We start from the raw sequence: 27061 nt of genomic DNA on the forward strand, positions 1-27061 counted from the left end.
CCAAAGCTGCTTTCCTGGGCCCCTAAGAAGTGGCATGAGCTGATCGTGCTCAGCATCTCAGGGAACTGAACCTAACAGATCTCCTGTCCAGATCGAAGAGGGACTGGATTTTACCTCCAGCAAAGCAAACAGAACTCCTGATGAAGGTAATTATCATGCCTGCTCATGTGCCTGCTTTCTTTTAGCAGGTTTTACTTGCTCAGCAAAGTAGGAGAGGTTAAATCAGCTGAGAAAATCTCCTGTGCAACTGTCCCCAGGGTACAGGGATTTGAGATGGATGTTTATGGTTTACAGAATGAAATGCTGCTAGTTACATTCTGTGGATTTCCTTAAAATTGCTGTAACCCATACTTTTCATCTCTGAGTTAGCACTGAGCATGCTGGATAACATTTCAGAACCCATGCTGCTACTGAGAAGTGGATATGCCATTTTTTGGGGGCAGTAATATTTTACCTCGACAACCTCGCTCTACTGCTTTTCATTCTCAGATTCTACCATGAATTACAGAAACAATTTGTAAGCCTCTCTAAGTTCATATGATCAAGTAACCCATAGGCAAAAATCAATGCAAGGTAGGTGGGAAGCAGCAAGGTATCATTTACTCAATGACTTGTCCATTTAAGATTTAAGAGACAGATTTCAGTAATGGTCTTTACATGAGGAGGAAAAGCCCTGGCTTGGAACAAAGGGGCTGCTGAGGTGGACATTTTGAGTCTGATTTAATAATTTCTGAGGCTGACAGTAGAAACTTAGGACAGTCTGAGCCTCTGATTCAGAGCTGGACAATTCCCTTCAGGAGACCCCTGGCAATTTCTCTGCAGTGAGTTTGTGAACTGATGAGCAGCTCTGCATCCCTGCACAATTTCATGTAAAAAGGGAAAGTCCCTCTCATTACAGATTTAGGTTGAGCTCTGCTGCAACCCCTATGATGGTGAGATTTCCACCTTGTCTATGAATAGAAAAATAAAGTGCATGAAAGAAGGAAGATAGAGGACACATGTAGCACTGTTTCATATTCACAGCTGGACCATAAGAAGATGAAACCTTTCTGTCTTTTCCCAAGGGAAAAAAAATACAGAAAAAGAAAAAAAGATAATGTTCTCATTTGACATTGAAAACACAACATTCCCATTCCAGCTTTGTCATTCTTCTGTTGCAGCTTTTTAACATTTGTGCTGCATGCATCCCTTCCAAAACTCACTCGAGAACCCATTGGGGCAGGTATCATGCATTAAGGAAATCCAGAGACACCCTGCACGAGACTGGTGAGAGGCCTCGAGCACAAGCCCTATAAGGAGAGGCTGAGGGAGCTGGGGTTGTTCAGCCTGGAGAAGAGGAGGCTCAGGGGAGACCTTATTTGCTGTCTGCAACTACCTGAAGGGAGGTTGTAGCCAGGAGGCGGTTGGTCTCTTCTCCCAGGCAACCAGCACCAGAACAAGAGGACACAGTCTCAAGCTGCACCAGGGGAGGTTTAGGCTGGGGGTGAGGAGGAAGTTCTTCACAGAGAGAGTTGTTAGCCATTGGAATGGGCTGCCCAGGGAGGTGGTAGAGTCACCATCCTTGGAGATGTTCAAGAGGGAATTGGACATGGCACTTGGTGCCATGGTTTAGTAGTCATGAGATGTTGGATGACAGGTTGGACTTGATGATCTTTCAAGTTTTTTCCAACCTTATTGATTCTGTGATTCTATGTTCTTCATATGACTTGAAAGATTCATTGTAAATGAAGAAATACAAAGAAACCTGAGAACAGAGAGAGAAATCTTTTGTCTCACAAAATCTGTGAAAGCAGCTGGGCTGACACAGGACTGTTCAGAATCAGTCTCAGCACAGCAGTCCAGGCTATGTGCATGGTGCAGGTGCACGTGCTGCTGCAGCAGCTCACTGATACCCACCACATCTCAAACAAAGCCAAGGAGCAGTTGGTGTGGAGCAGCCTGCTGTACATCAAGCAAAAATCTTGTTGTCTTGCAGTCAGTCTCAAGCAGCACATTTTGATGATTTGCAAATGACCAACTAATGATCAGACATGGCAGCACTGCAGCTGCAACGTGCTGAACTGGATTCAGTGTGATTCTGATGTAGGCAGGCCAATAATCCCTGGGTACAAGCTTGCTTTTCTGACTCTCCTAGTTGTGCAAATGGTAGCATTCCTGGGAGACAAACCTCAGTTATTTGTACTATGTTAGCCAAGTATTTCCTCCCCTTTCCCACTGACTCTCATGAATAAATAACACTCCAAAGCATCAGTAAATTAATTAATGTTGAATTAGAATGCATTTTCTAATAATAATATTTATCACAACAGCCAATTACTGCATCATGTTCAGTGTTAATAGGGTGAACACAAAATGCCTTCTAAGTGAGCATTAGGCTACTTTTACTATAGCTAGTGATATTGCTGGACTTTAGAGAGGTAAAGGCAGATACAACAACAGACACAAATATTCCTCGCAGAGAGTACTCACTCCTCTTGCACCTTACCCCTTAGTTCAACTTTACATCTGGGAGGTAATACACTTGGAAACCACCAACAACAAAAAAAGAAAAGAGAAAGACCACTACCACTGCTTAGTAGTGATGGTACCTGTACCATCACAGCCCTAGGAAATTGCCCTACTAAAGGAGAGGTTTTTCCAGCTTGAATCTTAGGACTAACCAGCAGCCCGTGCAGAGTGGGACTCCCAGCTCAGTCAAAACTTGTGGAGACCAACCAGTTAATCACAGAAAACAGGAGTAATTCCTGACTGCACCAGTTCTGTGACAATGCACTCAAGGCAAGCAAAAAAGCAGCAACCCTGTCTTTCATGGTTAACACATACGGTGTGAAGGTTTTCTTAGTGCGCTGAGCCACCCGCCTCTCCCAGGGAGCTGACTGCAGGGTGAGATACTTCATTCAGGTCTTGTGGCCCAAGAGATGACTCCCACCCAGCAGAGCAACCACTGTCAGTGAAATCTGGAAGGGAAGGGAAGGGAAAGGCTACAGAAAGAAACAAGAACAGTGCAAGTGTTGAGGCATGTGTTTAGATATCTTACCCACCACTGACTGTTGCTAAGGATGCAAAAGGGTGAGAACAGGAATTTGTCAGACAAGATAAGTCATCCCACCACTCCCAAGAAAACAGATGACACAAACCCAAACTGAAGCATTTCTGAAACCTCAGCTGCTATTTGCATTTTCTGGACACAGACAGAGCCACACCAGCAGCACTCTGGCTGCCACAAAACCAGCGCTGCAGTGTAAAGAGGTACCCAGTTCCTCCAGGCAGCTTGTTTAGGTGGGGCATGCTATGGGCCCCCAGCCCCCAGCACATTCTTCCTGGACACCCCCTGCCAGGGCTCCTGGCAATCGAGCTGCCTGAAGCCCCCTGCCCCTCTGATCAGTGACAGTGGTGAGATTCACAGCAGTCAAGTGCAGAAACATAAATTAGGCATCTAAAATAACACATCAACCTCACCAAACAGTCCATGGAGATAGAAGGACACTCCAGAGGCTGTCCAAACAATGGCAGTAGAGGCAGAGCTGTCCAGAGTAGCAACAAGGCTCCTTTACAAGGCTCCTTTCTGATGATAGACTCAGGCCTCTCTCAGGCAATAGTGGTGGACCATAGGTACATCAGTCTCCTCCTCATACACTGCAGCTGTTGCTGAGTAATGGCAGCCCAGAAGTACTCCAGGGTCCTGCAGTTTGCCCTAAGGGCATCTCTATTAGACACTGCGCTGCTGATTTAGGTGGCCTGAATTGCATATCAGAGGATGCCAGCCCCCTGGCTGCAGATGGATTACATCCCAACTGGGACACCAGTAATAGGCTCACCACCATTCATGCCAAAACCAAACCAACAATGTATTTCAGAGTCAGATCTTCTTTACACTGAAGCATTTCACTCCCTTCCCTGCTGGAGAAGCCTTTAAATTTCTTGTGTAGAACAAGAAGAAAATGTCCTTATTTCATTTCAGACTTTCCCTTCTGCCTCAAAGCATCGGCAAGTTTAATCCTTCAAGGAGCAGAAACTTGAAAGCTAACCAGTTACTAGAGGGCAACCAAGGTATAAATGAAACAAGAAAGTAACAATATCAACATAACAAATCCCAAGCATAATAGCAATAGAGCTCTATCAATGCTTATGCCTCGAAGTAGCATCTGAAACAGCTTTTGCTCATTCCAGTGCCTGTTCCTATGTTTTGCAGTGTGTTTGGAGACTGGCACATCCATAACCTTTACCCCATCTTTTCCTGTCATGCTCACAGCAAGAATGATCAATAAGGAGCGAAAACATAAGTGATTACGTAGTTAAAGTAAGTCTGGGCTTCACATAACCTCCCAGGAGAAGTTTATGTACTGCTGAGACCACTAAGAAATGAATAGGTAGATAAAAGCATGTTTGTTACCTGCTTGATCAATGTCTTCCCATTCTGTTTTACTGTGCTGTCAACTTTCAAGACCTACATAAAGTAGCTTTCCCCCAGATATTCTTAAGAAATGAACAGTTAATCACTATAATCACTTGGTGTAAGGCCAGGACCAAGTTAATTTATACCATACAAAGATCTGGTCTGGTAAGTTGAAATTAATCCTTCCTTTGAGATTCCCATTACATCTGTCTCTTATTTTTTGAGAGCAGACCTGGAAGGACAGAGCCTGCCTTTATTCTGTGCCCAAGATAATGATGAACACAATGCTGGAAACAGACCAAAAAAAAGTCAAGAATTTCTCAGGCATTTTACACAGTTAGTTTGAAAAGGTCTAGTTAGGTACAGAGAATAAAGACTAACACCAGTAAAAGGGAAAATAAACCCACGTACCTCTGCCTTGTGTCCATGTGCTGTAAAATGTAAAAGCTCAGCCTTGCATTTTAGCTGACCCTACTTGTGCTGCAAGTGAAATTATCAGGAGCTTCTCAACAGAGTCCAAAGAGAGGAAAGATCAAGAGCACAGGGCTGGGAGATAGCTAAGTGCTTCTAGGAATCTCACACTGTGGCAATAAAAGATGCATGAGACATCAGCTCTGTGTGTGTGTGTTCCAGAGACACATGCCCTAGATGCACACACTGTGTACACTGCTAGGTTGGTTCAGCAATAAACACCCTCCCTGAAGACCTTGCTTCCCACAGTACCAAGTGCAGCTCCCACATTCAGAGTGTTTTTCAGCACATGTGCTGACTAAACTATTGTCAAACACCCTTTATGTCAAAGGATACTGGCAAGCAGTGGCTTTCCCTAATGACTGGAAATAAATCTCCTCCCAAGCAACAGAGCTGCAGAAGCATGGCCATTCTGTTTCTACAGGCTCCCCTTTGAGCAGCTGGGATTTCTCATTGTCTCTGGTCTGCAAAACCAGCATGATACCAGGACGTTAGCAGATTCTCTTCCAGCTCTGTGGCTCACAAGGCTCAGCTCAGATGGTCCTTCCAGCAAGATCAGGTCATTTCCTTCCTTAAAGTTCCCCAGCTCGTCAACCAGTTCCTAAAGGCTCCTCAGATGACAAAGGCCTTTGGAGGAGCAGAAGTGGGAGCCATTGGACAGCAATTAGAGCACGAAATTCTGTTCAGAGATCTGTGCCTTCCCTCAGCATTAGCATTCATCTATACAGCCACTTGACTTTTCTCTCTATTACATGCATTAAATGGGGCAGTTTACATTTTTTTTAGGTGCATAACCCTGTCTACCTCACACTCCCTGTATGAAGTGTTCCTCATTTGTCCATCAAAATATTAACATATGAACTATTTCATCACTGATCAGTTCTTGCACTTCCAAACAAGCTTGCTACCACATGTACTACAGGAAGAGCGTGAATAATCACACCCAACACAGAAGAAAAAGAGGACCAATCTTCTCTCAGCATACTGCTTGTCAGACAGAGAAATGCTACACAACCACATTGTGGTATTTCCAACAGCAAATAGATTCTGCTGTAAGCAATTAACAATGGTTCCTTTGGCAGACTTCAAAAGATTGCTGAGACAGTATGCTATGTTACAATAATGCTGGAATAATAAATAGCACTGCATTGCTTTAGCTAGATTTTAACATACATGGATAGGTCAGAACACAGGAGGAAGAGATTCTTGCACAGACCACCTTTACACTGCAGGATTGTTTATTAGCATGGAAAACGTTGAGGAGACAAAGCAGCACATTTTTACCCAGACTGCCCATTACAGTCTGGCTCCCTTCCTGGAGATGGGAAAGGTAGAGCTGGGCTCTCCTTCCTGGCTGGAATGCTTTCCAGAAGCTGCTTCTGATCAAGAGGGATTAGTAAAGATGGTTTAAAAAGAGAAAAATCATCAGGCATTAATCCTCTAAACATTTCATAGCCAACATATCTTTAATACAATCCCTCTAATCCAATTAGGGTGCCTTGAAAATCGTATCTTGAATTCCATGCTTCATTGCAGTCAGTTCTGTGCAAGTGAAACACCCATTTACCAGACAGCTGCTAAATGCCTTCTTGTCCAGCCTGCTGCCCACCCTCTGCTGCAACGGCACCCACTCCATGCCTCCACATGGGCTGACTCTGGTCCCCTGAGCTGTAGTCACAGCAGACTCGTGCCCTCACACCTCAGCCAGGGAAAGCCCTCTCAGCCATTTCAAAACTTGCCACACAGAAGATTTTAAAGTTTCTTTCATTCATAAAGACACATGAGAAGCTGAAGACATCATTTTAACTCCCCGTTTCCCTCCTCTAACATGACTAGAAAGATTCAGTGGACTACAGCCTTGGCAGGTGGGTTTGGATGGTGGTCTTTTAATGTTCATCACTTTGAGCCACATAGGGAAAACAATTCCTAGCACAACATTCTCAGCAGCAAACAAAAATTACTGCTCATTACCTGAGCCTGACTTTTCAAACGATCTCAAGAAAATGATTTAGCTTGGTTTTCACAAGGATATCCAAACTTAACATTTATGGGCAAAGAACAGAATGTCTTGCTGTCAAAATAAAGGACTTGCATTCTATTACTGCATTACAGTGTAAAAGGATTCCATTACCATACCACTAGAGAAAAACAAAGGAAAAATCAAATTGCTGGCAATGGAAAATGTTCAACAAAAGCCAAATAAGATGATTTTTCTGTATTTCACCAGGTATTTCAGTTTTCTTGCTAAAAAAACCCCACCACTTCAATGTGCAGAAAATGTCCTTTTATTGACTACATAAGTTACTGGCTGCTGTTAAAAGCATCTGGGGAGAATCTCTATGTGAAATATATTCTTGCAATAATACCATCATCCATAAAGCAGAGTTAGAAACTTCTCCCATATTTCAACAAGACTATGATGTCTGTAAGAGCTGCTTCAACAGGAACTTGTAGAAGAGTTCTCACAGTATAACCAAGGTTGGAAGAGACCTCAAAGATCATCAAGTCCAACCTGTCACCACAGACCTCATGACTAGACCATAGCACCAAGTGCCACGTCCAATCCCCTCTTGAACACCTCCAGGGGTGGTGACTCCACCACCTCCCTGGGCAGCACATTCCAATGGCTAACAACTCTCTCTGTGAAGAACTTTCTCCTCACCTTGCATCTAAACTTCCCCTAGCACAGCTTGAGACTGTGTCCTCTTGTTCTGGTGCTGGTTGCCTGGGAAAAGAGACCAAGCCCCTCCTGGCTGCAACCCCCTTTCAGGTAGTTGTAGAGAGCAATGAGGTCTCCCCTGAGCCTCCTCTTCTCCAGGCTAAACAATCCCAGCTCCCTCAGCCTCTCCTCGCAGGGCTTGTGCTGGAGGCCTCTCCCCAGCCTCGTTGCCCTTCTCTGGACACATTCAAGAGTTGCTCTATAGCACCAAAGATGAGTATGGGGGGTTTTAAATATAAAAACAATGCTGACCTTTTACAGCCAAAGATAATGGATTTTATTTCTAAAGTTATTTTAGCTCTTCTCCTCAGAGTCTGTCTTCCCATTCTGCAGCTCTCCATGTCAGCAGAGGCACTGCACTTGGCACCAGCCCTTAGTCATTTGCTGTGGCTGGGACTGATATTGCCCTTCCAACGCTGCTGCCCATGTGCCAGAAGGGTTTTGGCAGGACTTTGGCTTCAGGAAGGTTCTGCTTGTACACAGCTTATCCCAGACCACTGAATTTGGGGAGTTTGGCAGAAGTGAGCAGGATGCATTAGCCTGGAACTCTAGGAATAACTTCACAGCGCAGCACACTATGAGACAGGGCACATGTCCAAGGAGTTCTGCACTTTAATTAGGCAAAACCAGTGCTAAAAAATGCTTTGACACTCTAGATGAAATTCAGTGCCACTGGCTTCCAATATAATTGTTATTTTCCCTTTCCACCTGCTCACTCATACATGAGTGATTTGACCACTCCTATCACACAGGAAGGCTTAAAAACCCCAAACCAAACAACCCAAAATCCCCCCAACAAACAAGAAAAGCTTCTCTTTAGATAGAATTCAGTTCCTCCTCCTCTAAGAAGATGGAGCCCCAAATTAAACAAATTCATTCACAACTGGGCTTTTATGGTACAGTAGGACATAAAAATCATCAACTGGCAGCAAAACTGTTAAGCAAAACTAATTTAGGAGATGAAAAAGTGTGAAAAACAAGAAACATCTCAGACTGTGAAAGGACATGTTAGTTTAAAAGGAGATCAGCAAAAGAAAAACTACTGGCACAGCACAGCAGTAACTACCAAAAGATTCCCTGGCTGTCAGTTGGTTAAAGCTTGCCATTAACTGCAGACTCGTGTACTGAAAAGCAAGTGCTCTGCAGCTACCAGATACTGAGCTCTTGAGTGACAGCAACTAAATCAGCATGTAGGGTAGGTTACACCAGTCCTTCTCCTAAGTAATGCTTTGAGAATCCTCAAGAAGAGGAGGTGGTGGAGACAGGGAAAAAGCCCCAATGGGGTGGTTGTTATATACTTCACTATCTGCAAGAGTAGGATCAGTAAGGATCCTAATGCTAGCAGCTGAAGTACAGAGTAAATCACAGCACCGTTGAGGTCTCCAGTTATAGCAAGGTCTCTGATTACTATGGCAGCAGCTGCTGGAAACACTTGTGTGTGGCTAGGCACTGTCAGGACTTCATTCTCCTCACAGCGTAAAGCTAAAAATCCCCAAAGCTTATTTTTAATTGTAGCTAAGTATAGATACTACCTAAAAAGGCAAGTTAGTTAATGAGTAGTAGCAACATAACTCTTTTCAGCTCATGTGCTGAATGAACTTCATTTCAGTCCATCTCCTGCTATGCAGCAGGAGTCACCCATCTGAAAGCAATGGAAAATTGACAGTGTAAAATTAGTATCAAAAGAGAATTAGCATGTCTGAACCAAATTCTGCTCAGCTTGCTCATGTTCCAGCTTTGAACAACTCCTGATCTATATAAATGCAGATTAACTTGAACTTCCTTAGCAATTCCCCACTCCAGCCAAAAGAAGCAAATACAACTGAGCTGCAATTTCCTTCCAATACAATTTCTTTCCCAATATCTTTATTTTCACATTAGAAGAATGCTGAAAAATCTCTTCATATTAGTTCCCAAGACAACATTGCTAGAAGGCAAACAGTTTATTCATACACACACCACTCCTTTTTCTCCCTTTCTTCTGTGAGACTGACAGGGCAGAACCTAGCACTTGGCCTCACTAAAATCAAGTAATTTTTGAGGATCCTTCTCCTTGTGCCTTATTGACATCTCCCTCCAAAAAACAGCTCCCTACCAGTATCAGTGCTGGGGGCCTGCTGCACTCACTTGAAGTGCTGGCAAACTATAGATCTGTTTAATGCTATCAAAAAGATGAGCCAAAGTAGCCCACTGAGGATGCTCAGGAGAGTTTTCAGTAGTACACAACTTCTTTTTTCCCCAGGCAAAGTTGTGGTTCCTTGGTGAGTTCTGCCAATGCCTCCTTTTACAACTCAGGTGGTTTTGCTGTAACCCTGCTTTAAACCATGTAGTTGAAGTGTCTTCATGTCTAATTGGTTTGAGTATTTACTTCTCAAGGCAGAAAAAAAAAGTTATTTTTTCATGTTAACAGAAACAAAAGGAACTTGGATCACCTCACAAGGATCACCAAGTCCAACCCTCTGCTCTCACAGGACTCCCTAAAATTAAATGATACACCTAGAAGCATCACCCAGACTCCAACAAGCCTTTGCTTCCAAACATCCAGTGCCAGCTTGCTTGTCTATAAAACAAACTGCAGTTTGCAGACTGTGCTGCCTACTCACGGACTGTGGAAACTAACTGTTTTCAATAAACACTGCATTTCGTTCTTCAGGTTAAAAAAAAACCTCCATGTTTTATTCCCTTTCAAAGCCAGGTGGCTCTTTCACTATTGTAATTTATTAATGTTAAACCATCTCTTCCTCTTTTATGTTTCCATTCAAATGAATGGTACTGCTTACCAGCAGCTGAAAGAAGTTCTTAGCATGAACACCTAAGTCCAAGATTAGAAGACAAACCCCAAGGAAAACACACCTCTGGGGCAGCACTTCAAGAAATGTCCTGGGAAGGAAATCTTTTAGCATCCTGCAGAACATTATTTTAGAATAGGTAAAAGAAAAAGCAGTTAGCTTACCATTCTGACTTACTGGCACAGTAAATACCATCCTTTCCTCAATGTAAACCCACTTCTAATTTCTGGAATGACTCTGTGTAAACTAATTCCACGTCTTATGACACTGAATGCTTACCATTCAGCAAGACAACTACCAGAGAGCTGAAGACACCATCTGAAAGAGAATGCCTGTTTGCTGGCAACACTTCTGTTAGAAGGAAATGACTCTCCAAAAGTCAGCTAGTATGGAAAGGGTTAATACTATGTAAGATGAAGGAGTATTTAAAAATAGCAATTCTACCTGACACTGTAATTACACTGCCCTGGTGTACATCCCCCAAAGAACACAGAGACCTTTTGCCAAAGGTGATTGGAGCGCTAATACAAAACCCACCGTGCGCTCATTTTAATTACATATGTGCCTGCTGAGAACATATGATGGAGTCCAAAAAGTTAATTCACTGTCAGCATGACAGCAGGAGCTAATATTAAAACTTGCACACCAACTAAGTTTTCCAGATTACCAATCACCACACAAAAATAGGATGCGTTGCAAATGTGGTAATCAGCAGGAAAGTCAAATGCGAACAAATACTGCTAAATAGTGCTCAGCTGTGAGCCAGCAGTGGGGAGTGGAAATCTCCTGATAGTTCATCCCTTCTCTTCCAAAGCAGCAGCAGTTGGTCCTACCCTAATCTCACTTACACCAGGTTTGCACTGCCTTTCACCCCACTGATCCCTGCTGGCTCTGTGGCAAAGTGGCGACACTGATGTCTGTAATGCTCCTTAGTTAGCTAAAGTGCACATCTCAGCTGCTCTTTCTCTTTAGCAATACATAACAGTGCTTCAAAGCAGATTTGGGTTGGCTTGGGTTTTGCTGGATTTTCCTCCCCTTTTTATACTTCAATTTAGGTCATTCCAAAGATATTATTGAGTGATTTTGTATTATCTTCTCACAAGTCCCTGACAGGTTTCTGGCACTGAAATCATGTTAAGAACCACTTTTAACCCACACTAGCATGCCAACACATGTTTGGATTTACTATTAATTATGGATATATTCATGCATGAATCAGTATTTCCTAAAGAAAAGGCGTGGAGTATGAAGAGCAGAACCCAGAATCATCACACAGCAACAAACTAACCCTGGAGAAAAAAGCCATAAATACAATTTTATCACAGTATCACAGTAACTAAGGTTGGAAGAGACCCCAAGGATCATCAAGTCCAACCTGTTCCAACAGACCTCACAACTAGACCATGGCACCAAGTGCCACGTCCAATCTCCCCTTGAACACCTCCAGGGACGGCGACTCCACCACCTCCCTGGGCAGCCCATTCCAATGACGAATGACTCGCTCAGTGAAGAACTTTCTCCTCACCTTGAGTCTAAACCTCCCCTGGCACAGCTTGAGACTGTGTCCCCTTGTTCTGGTGCTGGTTGCCTGGGAGAAGAGACCAACCCCCTCCTGTCTACAACCAGCTTTCAGGTAGTTGTAGAGGGCAATGAGGTCATCTCTGATCCTTCTCTTCTCCAGGCTAAACAATCCCAGCTCCCTCAGTCTCTCCTCATAGGGCTTGTGCTCAAGGCCTCTCCCCAGCCTTGTTGCCCTTCTCTGGACACGTTCAAGTGTCTCGATGTCCTTCTTAAACTGAGGGGCCCAGAACTGGATGCCCAACACTTCTAACTGCATCTTTACCTGCATTTTTTCTTGCTTTACTGATGCATTATTAGTTAACAACTACTGAGCCTTCCCAACAGAGCATTTTAAATAACAGCTACACTTCTTTATGGATGATTATTAATCACTAAAGTATGCCTGCATCTTCAAAAGCAATAAACAGGCCCAGGTAGGGAGCCTGAACTGCTGGGGAAACAGCTCTTTGAAGCTTGACGTTTTAGGGATGCTAAATGCCTCCTGTGTAGTATGACACAATTTCCAGTCTATCTTAATCCAATTAATCTGAAGAAATGAAGGATTTTCTGTGTTTGGCCTCAGCATAATGCTGTTCAAAGGAAGCTGATGGCATTTGAGAAAAGCTGGAAGGTCAGCCAGGTTCATTGCTTTACCCAAATGAAGCTACACCAATTTAGGCCAACTAACAATTAGCATTTGCAGTAGTCAGCGAAGATAATGAGAAGGCAATTGTCAAATCACAATTCTCTCCCCCCAAAATTTATGCAGATTGTGAATTCCCTTTCATCAACTTCCAAATGGGTTATTTGGGGATGACACAAGGTTTTCACGTCCTGCCTGAATTCTGGACAAACTCAGGAAGTTTTGATGGTTTGTTTAGGGCACGTTGATGCTATTGCAGCTGGTTAGGTTTAGATAGAAGTTGAAATAAATTTGTAATGCTTGAAAAGGAAACCTCATCTGGACATCCTATTTCTCCACAGGATATTTTTTTCCCTATCTCTACCTCAAAAAAATAATAATACAACATGCTACTATGAAAAGAAAAGTTTCAGCACTAGTGGTCAACAACAGCACTGTCCTGAAGGCAGAAAGGAACTTGCACCTTCCATTCACTCTTCACTAGGTTTAGTTAACATCTAAATGAGGATTTTATTGGTTTTCCCTGTTGACTGTGCTTAATATTTCCTTCTAGTGTTTAAACTGGTACCTAAGACAGCAGAAGGTCAGCCTCAACTGTGCTTAATGATCCTGTTATCTGCCTGCTAGGTAAATAATCCAAGCCCTTGCCCTATAACCAAAAAAAATTACCTATATTGTCTTCTGGACAATGCAGTATAAAGGTATTCATCTGTATTTATGCAAACTCTAGGCAGGAGAACACGTGAGAGGACATGCAGGACCGAGCACAAATGCACCAAAGCTTCCCAGGACATGGTCTGTTCCAATGGCCATTTGCATGGGATCAGCCTTATCTACCAGATCCAAGGGACAAATCCAAATGCCACCCTGGGATTTTGTTTGCAGCTCTACCATGGCCACGTGTTCCTATTCCACAGATCTACCATGTTCATTCCATATCCTGAGCATAAATCAAACCCAGAATTAGTCATGTGGAGTTGATGCCGAATACAGCTTGGCAGACAAAGTAATTGTGGCCCTTCTCTTTGCCTCCTGGAACGAGCCACTGCAGCGCTCTCCAGAAGGCTTTATGTGTACCTGTGATGAAAGCCAGCACACAAACATCAACTCACCCTGTTCTGCTGAGTCCTGGAGAAAGCATTTTACTCATCCTCCAAAGCAAACCTAATATGCTCTTGATTCTCCAGACAAACCACTACTATACTTTTTCCTTTCTAATATTTCTTTCTGTCTCCTGTTCTTAATTCTTCCAGTTTATGGCTCAGGTCTTCTAAAGGGATTCATAACCAACAGCAAGAATAATATCTTTCCTACTTTCAGAATTAAGATGGATCATTATTCCTCCTGATATGTTAAAAGATATTTATCAGTGTGAGTTATGAGGCCTTTCGGAGGGTGAAGATTTAAACATTGATTTAATGCCAACTTAAAGACTCCTAAAAGTGTAGGAGATTGCATTAGATAAATAATTTAACAATAAAAGGTATATCAAGGCAGACATTATTGCAGCCTTCCACCAATCAATCACCATTTTCCATGTTTATCCAATTTTATCTCAAGGCTCTGTACATCAAATTGCCTAGACATATACTACACAACTAAAATAACTTCATCAGTGAATAAAACTGCATAGCCATTAAAAAAAAAAAATCTCTAATATCAGGCTAGTTGACATTTTGTTAAATATTGGCTTCAGTTCCACAGGGTAATACATTCTGACCTAAATCCAATCTTCCACGGAGAGCTGGATTCATAATGGAAAATTTGTCACTTTACCTTAGGAAATTTACTGTGGAAACTAATGCAGCACTGGGCAGACTTTGAAACATATAATAACTAAAAGCACAATTTCCCTCCCAGCCACCCTGAAACAAAGGGAAAGGATTTGTTTGGGGGGAAAAAAGATCAGACGTACTAACACCTGCCAGATCAAGAAAGGAAGTTACTGTCAGGCTTTTCCCCGGGTCTCTGGTGCAGAAGGCATCAACTGATGCACTGCACAACTGACATCTCTTAGAGCAGTCACCAAACAGCAGCCACCAAACATCACACACAAGTTCTTCTACCAGACGGGAGCTGCTGAGCCAAACAGCTGGAATTAGAGAGGCAACATCACAGAAAACTTGTCCTCTGATTTCGCATTCGTGCATTGGTACAAAGCTGCAGAACTGCTGCCAGTGATGTGTGAATAAATTGGTTGAAGCTACAGTGAGTCAGACTGGACCTACAGCTGGACTGCTCTCTTGCCTGTCCTGGTCTCCCCAGCCAAATACCAGGGGTTTTCACACGTGGTGCTACACATTTTAGTGCTCTCATTAGCTATTTGCTTACCTAGCAAGCTGGGCCCCTGAGCCAGGCTGAGTTCTCCTGGCCAGCTTCCCCTTCTGTAAGGCAGTATATTCTTTATAATGCTTTTGAATGAGTGACCAAAGAATGTGACTTTATCTCAGACAACAAGATTGACTTTGGGATAGACCCTGTTGGGAGACTTAGAGATACACCAGCAAAATTCTTTCAGAGCTCCTGCACCTAGGTCCATGCAAAAGAGAAAGTACAAGTGGGTACAACATGTATTGCAGCAAATTCCTCTTTTAAAACTCCCTTTTCCTCCCTACCATTCAGTAAATTGCCCAGAATGAATCACAGCCCACAAATAGATGGTGAACATGAACGTGTATGGTTCTGTTTAGTCATGCTACTGTCAAGCTCAACAATATTATTCAGCATAGCAATACAACACACAGAGAGAAGCTTTCAGTCTAAAAGTAGCATCGTTTGAAGTACTCCACTGACAGTAATAACCATTGGCTGGCTTGGAAACCTTAACTTCCAATTAAAAGCACAGATGAGTAAGCAGAGAGACTGCTTAAGCTGCTATTTAACAGCTGGTTACTAACAAAGGTGCATTCTCACCAGAGAAGTTTTTCTCTTACAACTTATAATGAGTTATATAAATGAATAAAGACTTCAACAAAACACTTCACCATTACTCTGGGCAAGAAAGTCTCCCCACACAAAACCAAAAAAGCAATCACCTTGCAACAAAGAGAATGATGCAAGCAACTATATTCTAGTTACATGGAGGGCTGCCTTCAACTTCAGTTGAGTAGTGAGATGGGTAGGAAAAGATCCTTTCACTTTTTGTTTCGGTGGTGTTTGCTGACAAGCCCTACAACCATGGCAGACTATCACACCTCAAGGATAAGTGGTCATTAGAGTAAACAAATGAAGGCTGGAGGAATTGGCAAGAAAGTGGGAGATGAGCTCTGCAAATGAGCTTCCTCAAGCTGATCCACACAATGGTGATGTGATATCTTTACAGTACCATTTCATGTTTGAACTCTCATAAAGCTGGCCCTCAAACCATCAGCATGACAGAGGTCAACAAGGTGTCCTCCTACAAGAATCTTTGCTTGTCACGGCAGTAATTCCTAAGGGAATAACACAAGGTAAAGAGAGGAGTGACTAAATAAAAGCTTTTGATTCATGAAGACATAAAGCTTTGTTTTTTTTTACTTTGAAACTCTTGGCCTAACTCAAAGGCAGTTCATTAACTGCTGTTAATAAAAATGTGTGAAGTTCTTGTTGAATTTCCTTGCCTAGAGAGAACAACACAGCCCCTTCAAAACACAGCCAGAGTGTATTTGCAGCAATGATGAACAGGAAACTTGAACCCAAGTCTGAACCAAGCCTTTGTACGCTTACTGACAAGCTTAGTGTGTACCACCCACTGACAAGCTAAATGCACCCACTCTCCTCAGTCCAGACAAGCACATCATTAGGAGGCAAAGGGCCCTTCTTCAAAACTTTCAACTTCCAGAAGAATTGTATCAGCATAAGAGAAGATGGTTCAGCAGGGGATATCAGCCACTAGAACACAGCCAGCACTCTCCTTGCAGTGATGCCCACAGAAGACTGTTTTGCCATGAGAACAGCAACCTGGAGAAATCCTGGTTTAAAAGGCAACAAGAGAGTCAATCCTGCAAGAACAAATCATAGAATCAATAAGGTTGGAAAAGACCTCAAAGATCATCAAGTCCAACCTGTCACCCAAGACCTCATGACTACTAAACCATGGCACCAAGTGCCATAAATCCTACAAATGTCACTGTTTGAAAGCACACACAATCACTACTCAAATTATTTTCAGGAAACCAGTAGGGTTTGGGTTAACAGTGAATGATTTTCCTTCAGTATGGTTTTTGGGTTTTGGCTTAAACTTCCCAGAACCCTTACAGCCATATCCACTGGAACAAGACATTCAGGTAAGCACTGAACACTCTGCGTGGCGGTGTTGAGTCAGCTTCAGCAAGCTCAAGGAGAAACAACTGAAAAATTCTCTGTCCTCCCTGGAGGCTGCTGAGAAATATAGAAGATGATGGACCTTTGCCATGGGCCTTTCAGTAAGTGCCACTGACTTCAGACCCAACTGTGAGATGCAGCTAGCTCAAGATTTCTGGAACGTGGCAGTTCCCTGATCTCACAGCAATAGTTCAGCAGCTGCAGAGTCCTGTGAAAACTGAGCACTGCTTCACTACTTAGAGAAGTGCAATGGTTTGAAAGGCAGAGCTGAATTTCTAGCAAGTCAGCCCCAAAAATCTCCTTGTGCCCTTGATGACATTTGAGCCCTAAACCAAAAAGCCAATCTGAAAGTTGCTGTTGTCTGCTGACAATCAGTGTGCAACAATCACAATTTAACAGTTTTGCCACAGCTGCAAAATCAAATTAGGAAAGAATGTAACACTGAGGCTGCTTGTGCAACCTGAACTCCAGCTTGTTTCAGTCCTACTGTGCATTTGCATCATGCAGCTTCTTGCTTTGCAGTGAAAAAGGGAGAGAATGAGATGTCCTCTGAAAGGTCCATCTTCTAAAATCACTGCAATGAGTCTGCTCCAGACTTCTAACACATACTTTACATGAAGAAAACCATGACTCCCAGTATAGCTCAAGCTCTGTACAACAGAGGGAGGTTGGGAATGGTGGATTTGTTCTTGGTTTTGGGGGCTTTTGGGGGTTCTTTGGTTGTTTGTTTTTTTTCCCCTCCCCTTTTTAGTTACTTTGTTCCCCCCTCTCATCTTGTATCACTGTACCGGTAATTTTCTCTAGCCATAGCTGTATTTGATTCTCCCCCTTGACACTCTGTCCACTCATTTCTGGATCACTGGGAAGCATTAGCAATCACTTAAGCACTTTTCTTTCATCTCTGTACATACACAGTAATCTTTATGAAAATATCCTCTGAGCTTCTGCTACCCTTGTGCTCTCTTCCCAGGGGGTTTGCAGCAGGGACATACTTAGGCACTATCCTCTCCCACGCCTGCCCACGCTCCCCCTTTCATAAAACGATATAACGTTCCAGTGCAGAGGTTTGGTGAGAACTGGGGCTGATGATCATAAATTTTCCAGGCCCTCTGCCCTACATTCCTTATGTCATGCATTGCTCTCAGCATTTCCTTAAGATGCCATTCGACAAGACATTTTTCTGCAAGCCTGCTCCCCTGGTTTGTCAGGGACCAAGTCTGCAGTGGCCACATCCACAGGTGACCAGACAGGCCTCATGTGGGAAAACATGACCAGACAGCAGCATCACATGGGAAAAACAGAGGAACATCAGTCTGGTTTCATTCTCCCACTTCTAAATTTACAGATGCATCACGACAGGAATTGTCTGCATTTAAATGAAAGGATTAATTGGCAATCCAGTTTTCCCCTCGCTGAATTTCTTCTAAAACCAAAGCTGAAACTACACAAGACAGCCGTGAGAGCCTGTCTGTGCCTTAGTTTTGTGAGAAAAACCCCTCAGCTCTGCACCACCACCAGCTCACCCATCCCTAAGAAACACCCTTCTCCTGTCCTCTACAATGCAGCTGTCCCCAGAGATTCAGGGAGGTGTCAAAACGATGTCACTGTGTTTTGGGATGCCACAAGAACATTTCTAGCTCCCTTACGAGGTGTGCACAGATGTTCCTTCTGCAAAGAAGCTTGCCTAGTTTTGACCGGCTCATCAGATCCAGTTTCTGAGGATCACTCATTCAGTTGGCTCACTGCCCAGGGAACAACTCAGCTGGGAGCAAGGGGAAGTGTTTTGGCAGCTCTCACATCAAGGCTACCTCATGACTCCCTTCAAATGACCAGAGTGTACTTGGTCACCCAACAGCAATGCAGGCAATGGTGGGACTCCTGCATACCCCCTCAGTGGACAGTGGCTTATGTGCACTTTGTTTTCTAGCATTTACATGCATTTCCATCACATAAATGATATATTCCAGTCCTCCTGCACAATAGGAAACAGGATCCATCTTCAGACAGATTGATGGGAGCATCTTCATTACTTTCATCCTTATTATACAAAAACTTGCACAGGGGGGCATAACAAAAGTTAAGCTGAGCCTCACTGGCAACATCCATTCCTCCTGGGATCTCACTTTCCTCCTTAGACTGCCACAGCGTCACCCATTTCCTTAGAGCTGGTTCTGCTTTACACATCACAGAGGGGAGAGGAGAGACACACCACTGATTTCATAAACTCATTTTGCCTAAAATGCAAGCAGTGAATCTTGAAACAAGCCTTTCTAATGAAAGACATGCTGGAAACATGGTTTGCAGAGGAGAGCACACTCTGTGGACACAGTGTAATTACATCCCAGCCTTGCAGAATACTGGCGTACGGCTTAAACGCCATTAATGGTGAGCAGTTCTGTTCCACAGGATGTTGTTCACTGATAACTACTCAATTAGGGCTATTTTGCAATTAGTCTACTCACAGTAAATTTATTGCAACTAGAGTCATCTGTGGTGCAGCAAATTAAAATGCTGTCTGGGCTGCACGTGCGGTGGCTCTTACATGCTCCTTAAACCGTGTATAGCTCAACACAGCAATTTTGTCACACTAACAGATTAAATGTACAGAAAAGCAGCAGCAGCCAATGTCATTGGGAGTCTTGAAACCAGGAGAAAAAGGCAAATTCAGAGATCAATAATCTTTAGATCAAACCACAAACATGAAGGCTACACAAAGCCATCCATTTACACCTCCCTGCACACACACAGATGTACTGCGTGGGTGCAATTCTGCATTTGCTGAGCTACAGCTCCCTTTCCTGTGCAGTTACCTAGAGGATGCTCTCCTTCCCAAGCCTCAAAAAGCTGCTCTGCTCCAGCCCATCAGTATTTGGTAGCTCAGTGGCTTATACCCTCCACTCCTGTTGAATGCTTTGAAGCAGTCAGCTGGAAACGTTCCAGACTTGCAGACAGGTATTACCTGTGCATATTGGCCAGTATACAGAGCTCCAGAGCCCTCTTCTCTCTGTTTGAAAACCAGAGGAATGTTGTGTTTTCTGACATAAAATGGAAAATTGTCTTCTCAGCAGTCTGTAAGAAACTGAAAACTCTGGCTTCCATATGCCAGAGCAGCATTATCAGTAAGCAACTAGGGAGAGCGCAGTCTGGACTGTAAAGAACGCTTTCAGTGCTGATGAATGATGTGGAATGAGGATACTTGGGTAATTCTTCTACTTTATTTATGAGTCAGGTTTACCCCACAGGGATGGAGGCAGCAAAAAAAAACCTGATTTACAAACTAAGAAAAGACAACAGAAGAGCCAAGGGGAATAAATTACTTTCACTGAGGCTTTCTGCCTTCCTAGGGACATTTCTTTTGCCGTATCTACGTTTTGGAAAACACTCCCCCAGAAAACTTTTACATACTTTTGGTTTATCTAGGCTGATAGACCTAGGTCAGGCATAAACCTGGATGGGTCATTCATGATAACAACTACCCAGAGTCTCCCCTGGGGAGATGGCAGCCTAGAGAAGCTGGCCCCGAGGAGAACTGATGCAGATACCACTTGGTACTGCGCCTACAATGACTCACAGCCCTGGTGCCAACAACTAAGGAGGAATTGTGCTGTGTATCCAGCAAACCTGCAAGGCAAAGGATTCAGAGCTGCAAATGCTGAGTGACACACAGACACTTCAGGGACTTGGAGCAGAAGAAAATCTGGCACACCAGAGGATCAGTGTCTCTAGTCTGGCCTGCACAGAACCAGCCTTGAGATGGCCTTAGCAAGGAAAGTATCTGTCCACTGGTTGCTGATCTCCCGTGAAGAAATTAACTTCCCTGTACCCTCTCTCTAGCCTGTCCAGGACTGGATTTGCCCTTTCCTCATCTAACCTTTTTACTGAACCCACTTTTCCCCTCTTATCTTCCATGACTGCATTTCCCCTTAACACACTTTAGCAAACTCCAAGCATTTCCTTCTGAGTGAAGGGTGACTTGCTAGCTGCCTGTGCCCTCACCTCAGCTGAGACTTCAGGTAAGGCTGCACCTAAAGCCGTTGACACCACTTCCCTGCCCTGCGACATTTGTGCCTGATTTTCAGGACCAGCCTGCTGGGAAGTGCCAGTTCATGTGCTCTGCAAGCCAGGTAACTGGTAAAGTGGCTGAGTCCCTTTTGCTGCTTCAGCAGTGTTGTGTCTCTGCAATGTCCTCAGAGGGACTGCAGCCCATGTCCTCTTGTTCTCGTGGAAATAAAGCCGGCATGTCAAAGAGGTAGTAAACATGATGCCCCTGGCTTTAACAGCTCTTTCTTTTATACACTGAAGGTAGTTACATTGGGCTTCTTTTGCCTGCTGCCCTTGGAAACAATAAAATAAAGAAAAAGAAACAGCTTGTAAGATCCTGTTCCTGTTGATAAGCACTCAAGAGAACATATCACTTCACATTGATGACAATCCAGCTGGATGGAGTCCTGCTTGTGATTGATAGCTACACTTAGCAACTTTGTGGTTTTGATCAGCTGAGACAGGATCCAAGAGGATTAAATGCTGGATGACATCTCAATGGAAACCATTGCACTGGGAACGTGTTTATATGTTGGGATAATGGATGAATGTGCTGCTCCAGTGTATAAATATTTATACTTCACAGCTCTGCTGAAAACAGACAGGAAACCTTTTTTACAAACCAAACTGAATGCAGCAGCCCTCACAGGCTGAACACAGACTCAGTCCCTGATGTTTGACTTCTGCTGACAAACAGCATAGAACTTCCTCGATTGCATAAAGTGGCAAGAGACCCTTACAAGATCTCTACCCAGAGTTCTCCCTGTTAGCAAGCCTAACAATGGGGTGTTTTATATCCCCCAGAACTGATGGTGAGGGCTTCACAGACATCTCCTAACCATGTTCCGTTCCTTTAAAGTATCTCTGGAGTTGGTGAAGATGTGTTTGATGAGGAATGGAGCCACTCTGAATGAACAACAGCAGTATTTATGTTCTGCAGTGAGGAAGAGAGATCTGAGACCACAACACACTTCAACTCAGACAAAGCATCTTTATCAAGGATGTAAAATTGAAGGTAGCTACCAAGTTATTCATATATGAGGCCTTCTGATAGGCACTGGGCACCTTCAGTTTGGGGGTTCCCTTGTGTCTGTCTTCATAGACTCATATTCAGACATTTGAGAAGTGACTTCAAACTCTGGATCTCCTCCCCATCTGCTTGTGCATTGGCACCTCCTGCATAAGTAACTCATGTCCCACTCAATATGCTGCTGCTTTATCACTTCCCCACAGCAAAACTCCCAGCTCCAGAGCAACCCTGAATGTAGCACAGGATATCTAGGGCTTTTGCCAAGGAAATTTGGCCGTTGGAAGTGGTTAATTTCAACTGCCAGCATGGGCAGGAGTTAATAACCTTGAGGCAAAGAAAAGTCAACATTTTCCACAAGGATCCATCTGGCTAAGTTAAGACATCCTCCAATTATTCTTTCTAAACAAGCATCACTGCCTAAAACAAAAAAATCTAAATGAAACTCTAGCACTGCAAACCTAACAACTGCAGCCATGGTCTTTTTCCACTTCAGTTTTTCAATGTGGGATATATTCATACCTCAGCAGTTGTTACTAAATTCCTGTGTATTTCACAATAGAACTGTATTTGGACAAATCCCCATTGCTTTATTGGTGTTTGTAGCTCCTGCTTTTCCTGGACCTTTTGCTATGTCTTTTTACAAAGGAAGCAGTGACACCAATGTGCAATGCACATAGGAGCTGAAAGGTTTCAAGTGTAAAAGGGGACACTGTTCTTTGTTCCAAAACCACTGTTTTCACCTTACCTGCAGGGCACAAGAGACTTCTGAAAAGTCACCCTGCATCCCAGGGAGACAGATTACCAGGCAGGGCATGGAATCACAGCATGTGCAAAACTGCAGACACTTTCAATGTGTGCCCAGCCCCATGCCAATGCATCTTCCAGCTGTCTCTAGAAGCTGGTGTATTTGTGTGATGCATTTTCCCAGCAAAAGGTATTGATGGCATTAGAAAGTTAAGCCCTTGATCCCAAAAGTGCAAGACAGTGCCTTCAAGGTGCTGACCTCCATCAGCTTTCTTACAGACCAGAGCTGACTCTCCTGTCCTTAGAGAAGAGGGAAGGGTATCAAAGACACACTTATCACAGTGGATTCCACCAGAGGTACTGCAATGGGATTTCAGGGGCACTCACTGATGCTCAGCCTGTCACTGATGTCTGGTTTTGCTCAATTCTTACCCTTCTACTGTTCTTTTATCTTCCCTTCAACTTGTGCTGTCTTTGCTGTCCCTCTCCCTACTTCCCACTGAACATTAAGGCTTCTGCCTGTTCCATCCATTCTTTATTGACAATGTTTGCCCAATCAGCTTAAAGGTTTTGAGTATCACCATGACAAGAAATGGATGAAAAAAAAACCACACTAAAAGAGACAGTAACAGCCAAATAAACCCAAACAGTGCCAGCTGCACTGGGGTAGGAAATGGGGTGCTCACACCATTCACCCTAGTAATGTGTGTCACTGTAATTAAAAACCTAAGCTTCCTATTACAGAGAGATGCTTATATGGAAATATTCTCTGGGACACCTCTTTTTTCCCCCACTGTGTACAGGGAGTTTAGCTCCTAATTTAGGCAGTGGCAGCCTGGATCCTCCTTCCTCCCACAATGAAATCATCAAGTGTTAACCAGTGCTTTGCAATGGTGCAGTAAACTGGTAAGTCACAGGGATGAGAACTTCTGTAGAGGATCTAACTAAATATTTCCAATGGAAAAAACTAACCATCCCGTAGTCCCCACGGCCCCCCAGGCCAAAGCAAGACCTATCCTCATGTCTGGGAAAGTCCCTCTGCACTTCCAGCTTTGTCAAAGACATCCTTACTTGCATGGGCTGAAGTGCCAATTACAGGCTGGGGACTTTGGACTGCTGCATAAATAAGAGCTGCTGCAGATCGTGCTGGTCCTCAATCAATAACTACTTTGATCAACTGATCAATGCTTTTTTATTATCAAATAAAAAGGGCGAAAAAAAGCACTTCTGTGTATGAGACGCAAACAGCTAAATGAATGGTGGTACATGAAGCACTCTTCTTGCAAAGTAGGAAAAGCTCAGCTCACACATGCAAACTGGCAGCAAGCTGAGGGAGACCTCAGGGATCTGACTGCATGGAGAAACCAAAAGCAACACATCAGAGCTTGGCTTAGGCTAACAGAGGTAACTGACTCTCCACAACAGGGATTTTGGAAATGCCTTTTGCTGATTGAAGAACATTAAAAACAGAAGTGAGCCACAAATTCAGATTTCACACCCCCCCACCCCCCCACCCCCCCACACACCCCCCCCCACACCCCCACTCCACCCTCCCTGGGGTGTGGATTACTTTAATTTTTAAAAAATTATACTTACAAGCCCTATGAGGAGAGGCTGAGGGAGCTGGGGTTGCTCAGCCTGGAGAAGAGGAGGCTCAGAGGAGACCTTATTGCTGTCTACAGCTACCTGAAAGGAGGTTGTAGCCAGGTGGGGGTTGCTCTCTTCTCACAGGCAACCACCAACAGAACAAGAGGACACAGTCTCAAGCTGTGCCAGAGGAGGTTTAGGGTGGATGTTAGGAAGAAGTTCTTCACAGAAAGAGTGACTGGCCATTGCAATGGGCTGTCCAGGGAGGTGGTGGAGTCACCATCACTGGAAGTGTTTAAGAAGACACTGGATGAGGCACTTGGTGCCATGGTTTAGTTGATTAGATGGTGTTGGGTGATAAGTTGGACTTGATGACCTCAAAGGTCTTTTCCAACCTGGTTAATTCTATTTTATTCTATTCTATCTGGCTTGTCAAAATGCTTAGCAGTCCTGGTTATTAGCTAGGACTCCACTGTGCTGAAAAATGGCTATGTGACCACAACAGCAGTGTCACTCTTTATTGGCTAGCATAAGGCACTGAAGTTCACCATGGCTGTTCCCTGATCTCCAAAACGCAGGTGACTCCTGCACAGAACAGCAAGACTTTGTCTATGCTTCTCTGTGTTTGCAGACTAAGAACTCAAACAGGAGTAGCAGCTGAATACTTAGAGCACATAGTGCAATATAAAACTGGACGTGAAGTGAAAAGAAACTGTAGCAATCTACCAAGGCTCTTGTGCCATCCACGTAACTCCCCGTTTAAAACGCCCTCAAACCCTCCCCCGTTTTCATAGACTAAGCCACCGTACGTTCCTGCAGTACAGCTATTTGTCACCAGAAGGGCCATTTCAATTACACCACATCCTTCCACCACAATATTTCTCCTTCACCACCTGCCAACTCACCCTCCAGCGTGCAGAAGCGAGTCACCTTCTCCGGCATCAGCCTGCCCAGCTTGTGCTGACAGAACGCCTCCGCGATCTGCTGCCGGCACTGCTTCGACTTGGAGCGGGACATGGCCGAGATGGCCTCCTTGCCCGTGACCTCACACTTGGGTGCTTGCTCATGGCTCAGTTCAGGGGAGCTGTTTCCACCTTTTTTTAAAAGGTGCTGTCTGGGAGGCTTGTGAATCTCCTTCAAACTGTCGGTGCTGCTGCTGTTTTTGCCGGGGTGATCACTGAACTGCACCACCTCATTGGAGTTCTTCCCCAGCAACAAGTTCTCCTTCATCTTCTCCTCTTCCAGTTTCTTTCTCAAGTGCTCCTTTTGCTTGCTGAGAGGTTTTTTCACCAGCTCAGACTGGTGGTTTTGTCTCTGAGTCCTGGGAGCAAAGTTGCTGTTATCAATAGTTTCAAAGTCCTTGGGGACTGAATTCTCATTATTGCTGTCTGTTCGCATTTTCTCTTTCGGTCGGTGGGAAAAATAGCCATCCTATAAATGGGGAGAGAAATTACACTCATCTTACTCCAAATAGTCACATCCCATGCATTAGAAGCATTTCTTACATGAAAACATTAATCAGTTACAGTACAACATACTGCAAAACACTGAGCCCCACGTGAGAGGATGAGCAGCTGCAGACACTGAGGCTCCCCAGGAGGGTCAAAGGCGGGCTCAGACACCAGCTCTTGACCACCATCTTCCCCTTCTCCACACTAGGCACACTTCATAAATACACAGACCACATCTCAACATTTAAAATATATTCTGTAAAGGAAAAGGAACAGACCATGTAAAACATGTGTCTGATGTGTCTCATTGCCCTCTACAACTACCTGAAGGGTGGTTGTAGCCAGGTGGGGGTTGGTCTCTTCTCCCAGGCAACCAGCACCAGAACAAGGGGACACAGTCTCAAGTTGTGTCAGGGGAGGTTTAGACTCGAGGTGAGGAAAAAGTTCTTCACTGAGCGAGTCATTCGTCATTGGAATGGGCTGCCCAGGGAGGTGGTGGAGTCGCCGTCCCTGGAGGTGTTCAAGGGGAGATTGGACGTGGCGCTTGGTGCTATGATCTAGTTGTGAGGTCTGTTGGAACAGGTTGGACTTGATGATCCTTGGGGTCTCTTCCAACCTTAGTTACTGTGATACTGTGATACAGAATAATGCTCTGCTTCACAGTTTCACCCCTGCCTCCGCCTACTACCATGGGAACTTGTCCTAGCCCCACAACACCAGAGTGTGTTTACAACAGCAGAGAAAAAGCAGAAATCCCCCAGGGATCTTTGAGACAGAGAACATGGCAATGTGCTATAGAGCAGATGTGCCAGGCTAGAACAAACCCAAGAGGCACTTATATGTGCATATTACTACCAAATAGAAACCTGGAAACCTGAAACCAGTCCTCAGGCTAGTGGGGACCAATTTTTAGACCTGCTGGATGAGGAAACATAACAATTTATTTAGATGTTCAACAGAAGATTAAATCAATGGGGAAGTGTCATTAAAACATCTGAAGACAGGAGTATAAATATTGATAGACTCTTTGAATCTGTCCTCTTTTCTTTCCACTAATAAAAGACCTAACAACCAACAATCAGGAGCTGGTAAATGACAGCATCTGCTATGGATGACTGATGGGAGCCACTCTTGGCACCTATGAACCACATTTGGTATTCAAAACATTTAACCAGCATTAGATAATTGCTTCTCACACCTATTCTGCAAGGAGCCACTTAACAGTCAGGTTTTGTAGAGGAAGGAGAAGGAGATAATGACTTATCCAAGGCCATGAAGGGAGCCAATATCATTTTGACCTCTGCTGTCCTGCAATGAGAAACTTTTGA

General features: G+C 44.0%; 1 protein-coding gene across 4 annotated transcripts in view; it reads right to left on the minus strand.

Annotated features, from left to right (window-relative positions):
* XYLT1 (xylosyltransferase 1) overlaps nucleotides 1-27061 on the minus strand; it is a 175585-nt gene that overhangs the window by 62896 nt on the left and 85628 nt on the right. For all 4 annotated transcript variants that reach the window (XM_054180430.1, XM_054180428.1, XM_054180427.1 and 1 more), the window contains one exon: nucleotides 25188-25713. In XM_054180430.1, the coding sequence (XP_054036405.1) occupies nucleotides 25188-25713 (526 nt within the window). The remainder of the gene's footprint in view (nucleotides 1-25187; nucleotides 25714-27061) is intronic.

The sequence above is a fragment of the Dryobates pubescens genome, chromosome 4 (genome assembly GCF_014839835.1).
Source record: "Dryobates pubescens isolate bDryPub1 chromosome 4, bDryPub1.pri, whole genome shotgun sequence".
In the NCBI taxonomy this organism is placed as follows: Eukaryota; Metazoa; Chordata; class Aves; order Piciformes; family Picidae; genus Dryobates; species Dryobates pubescens.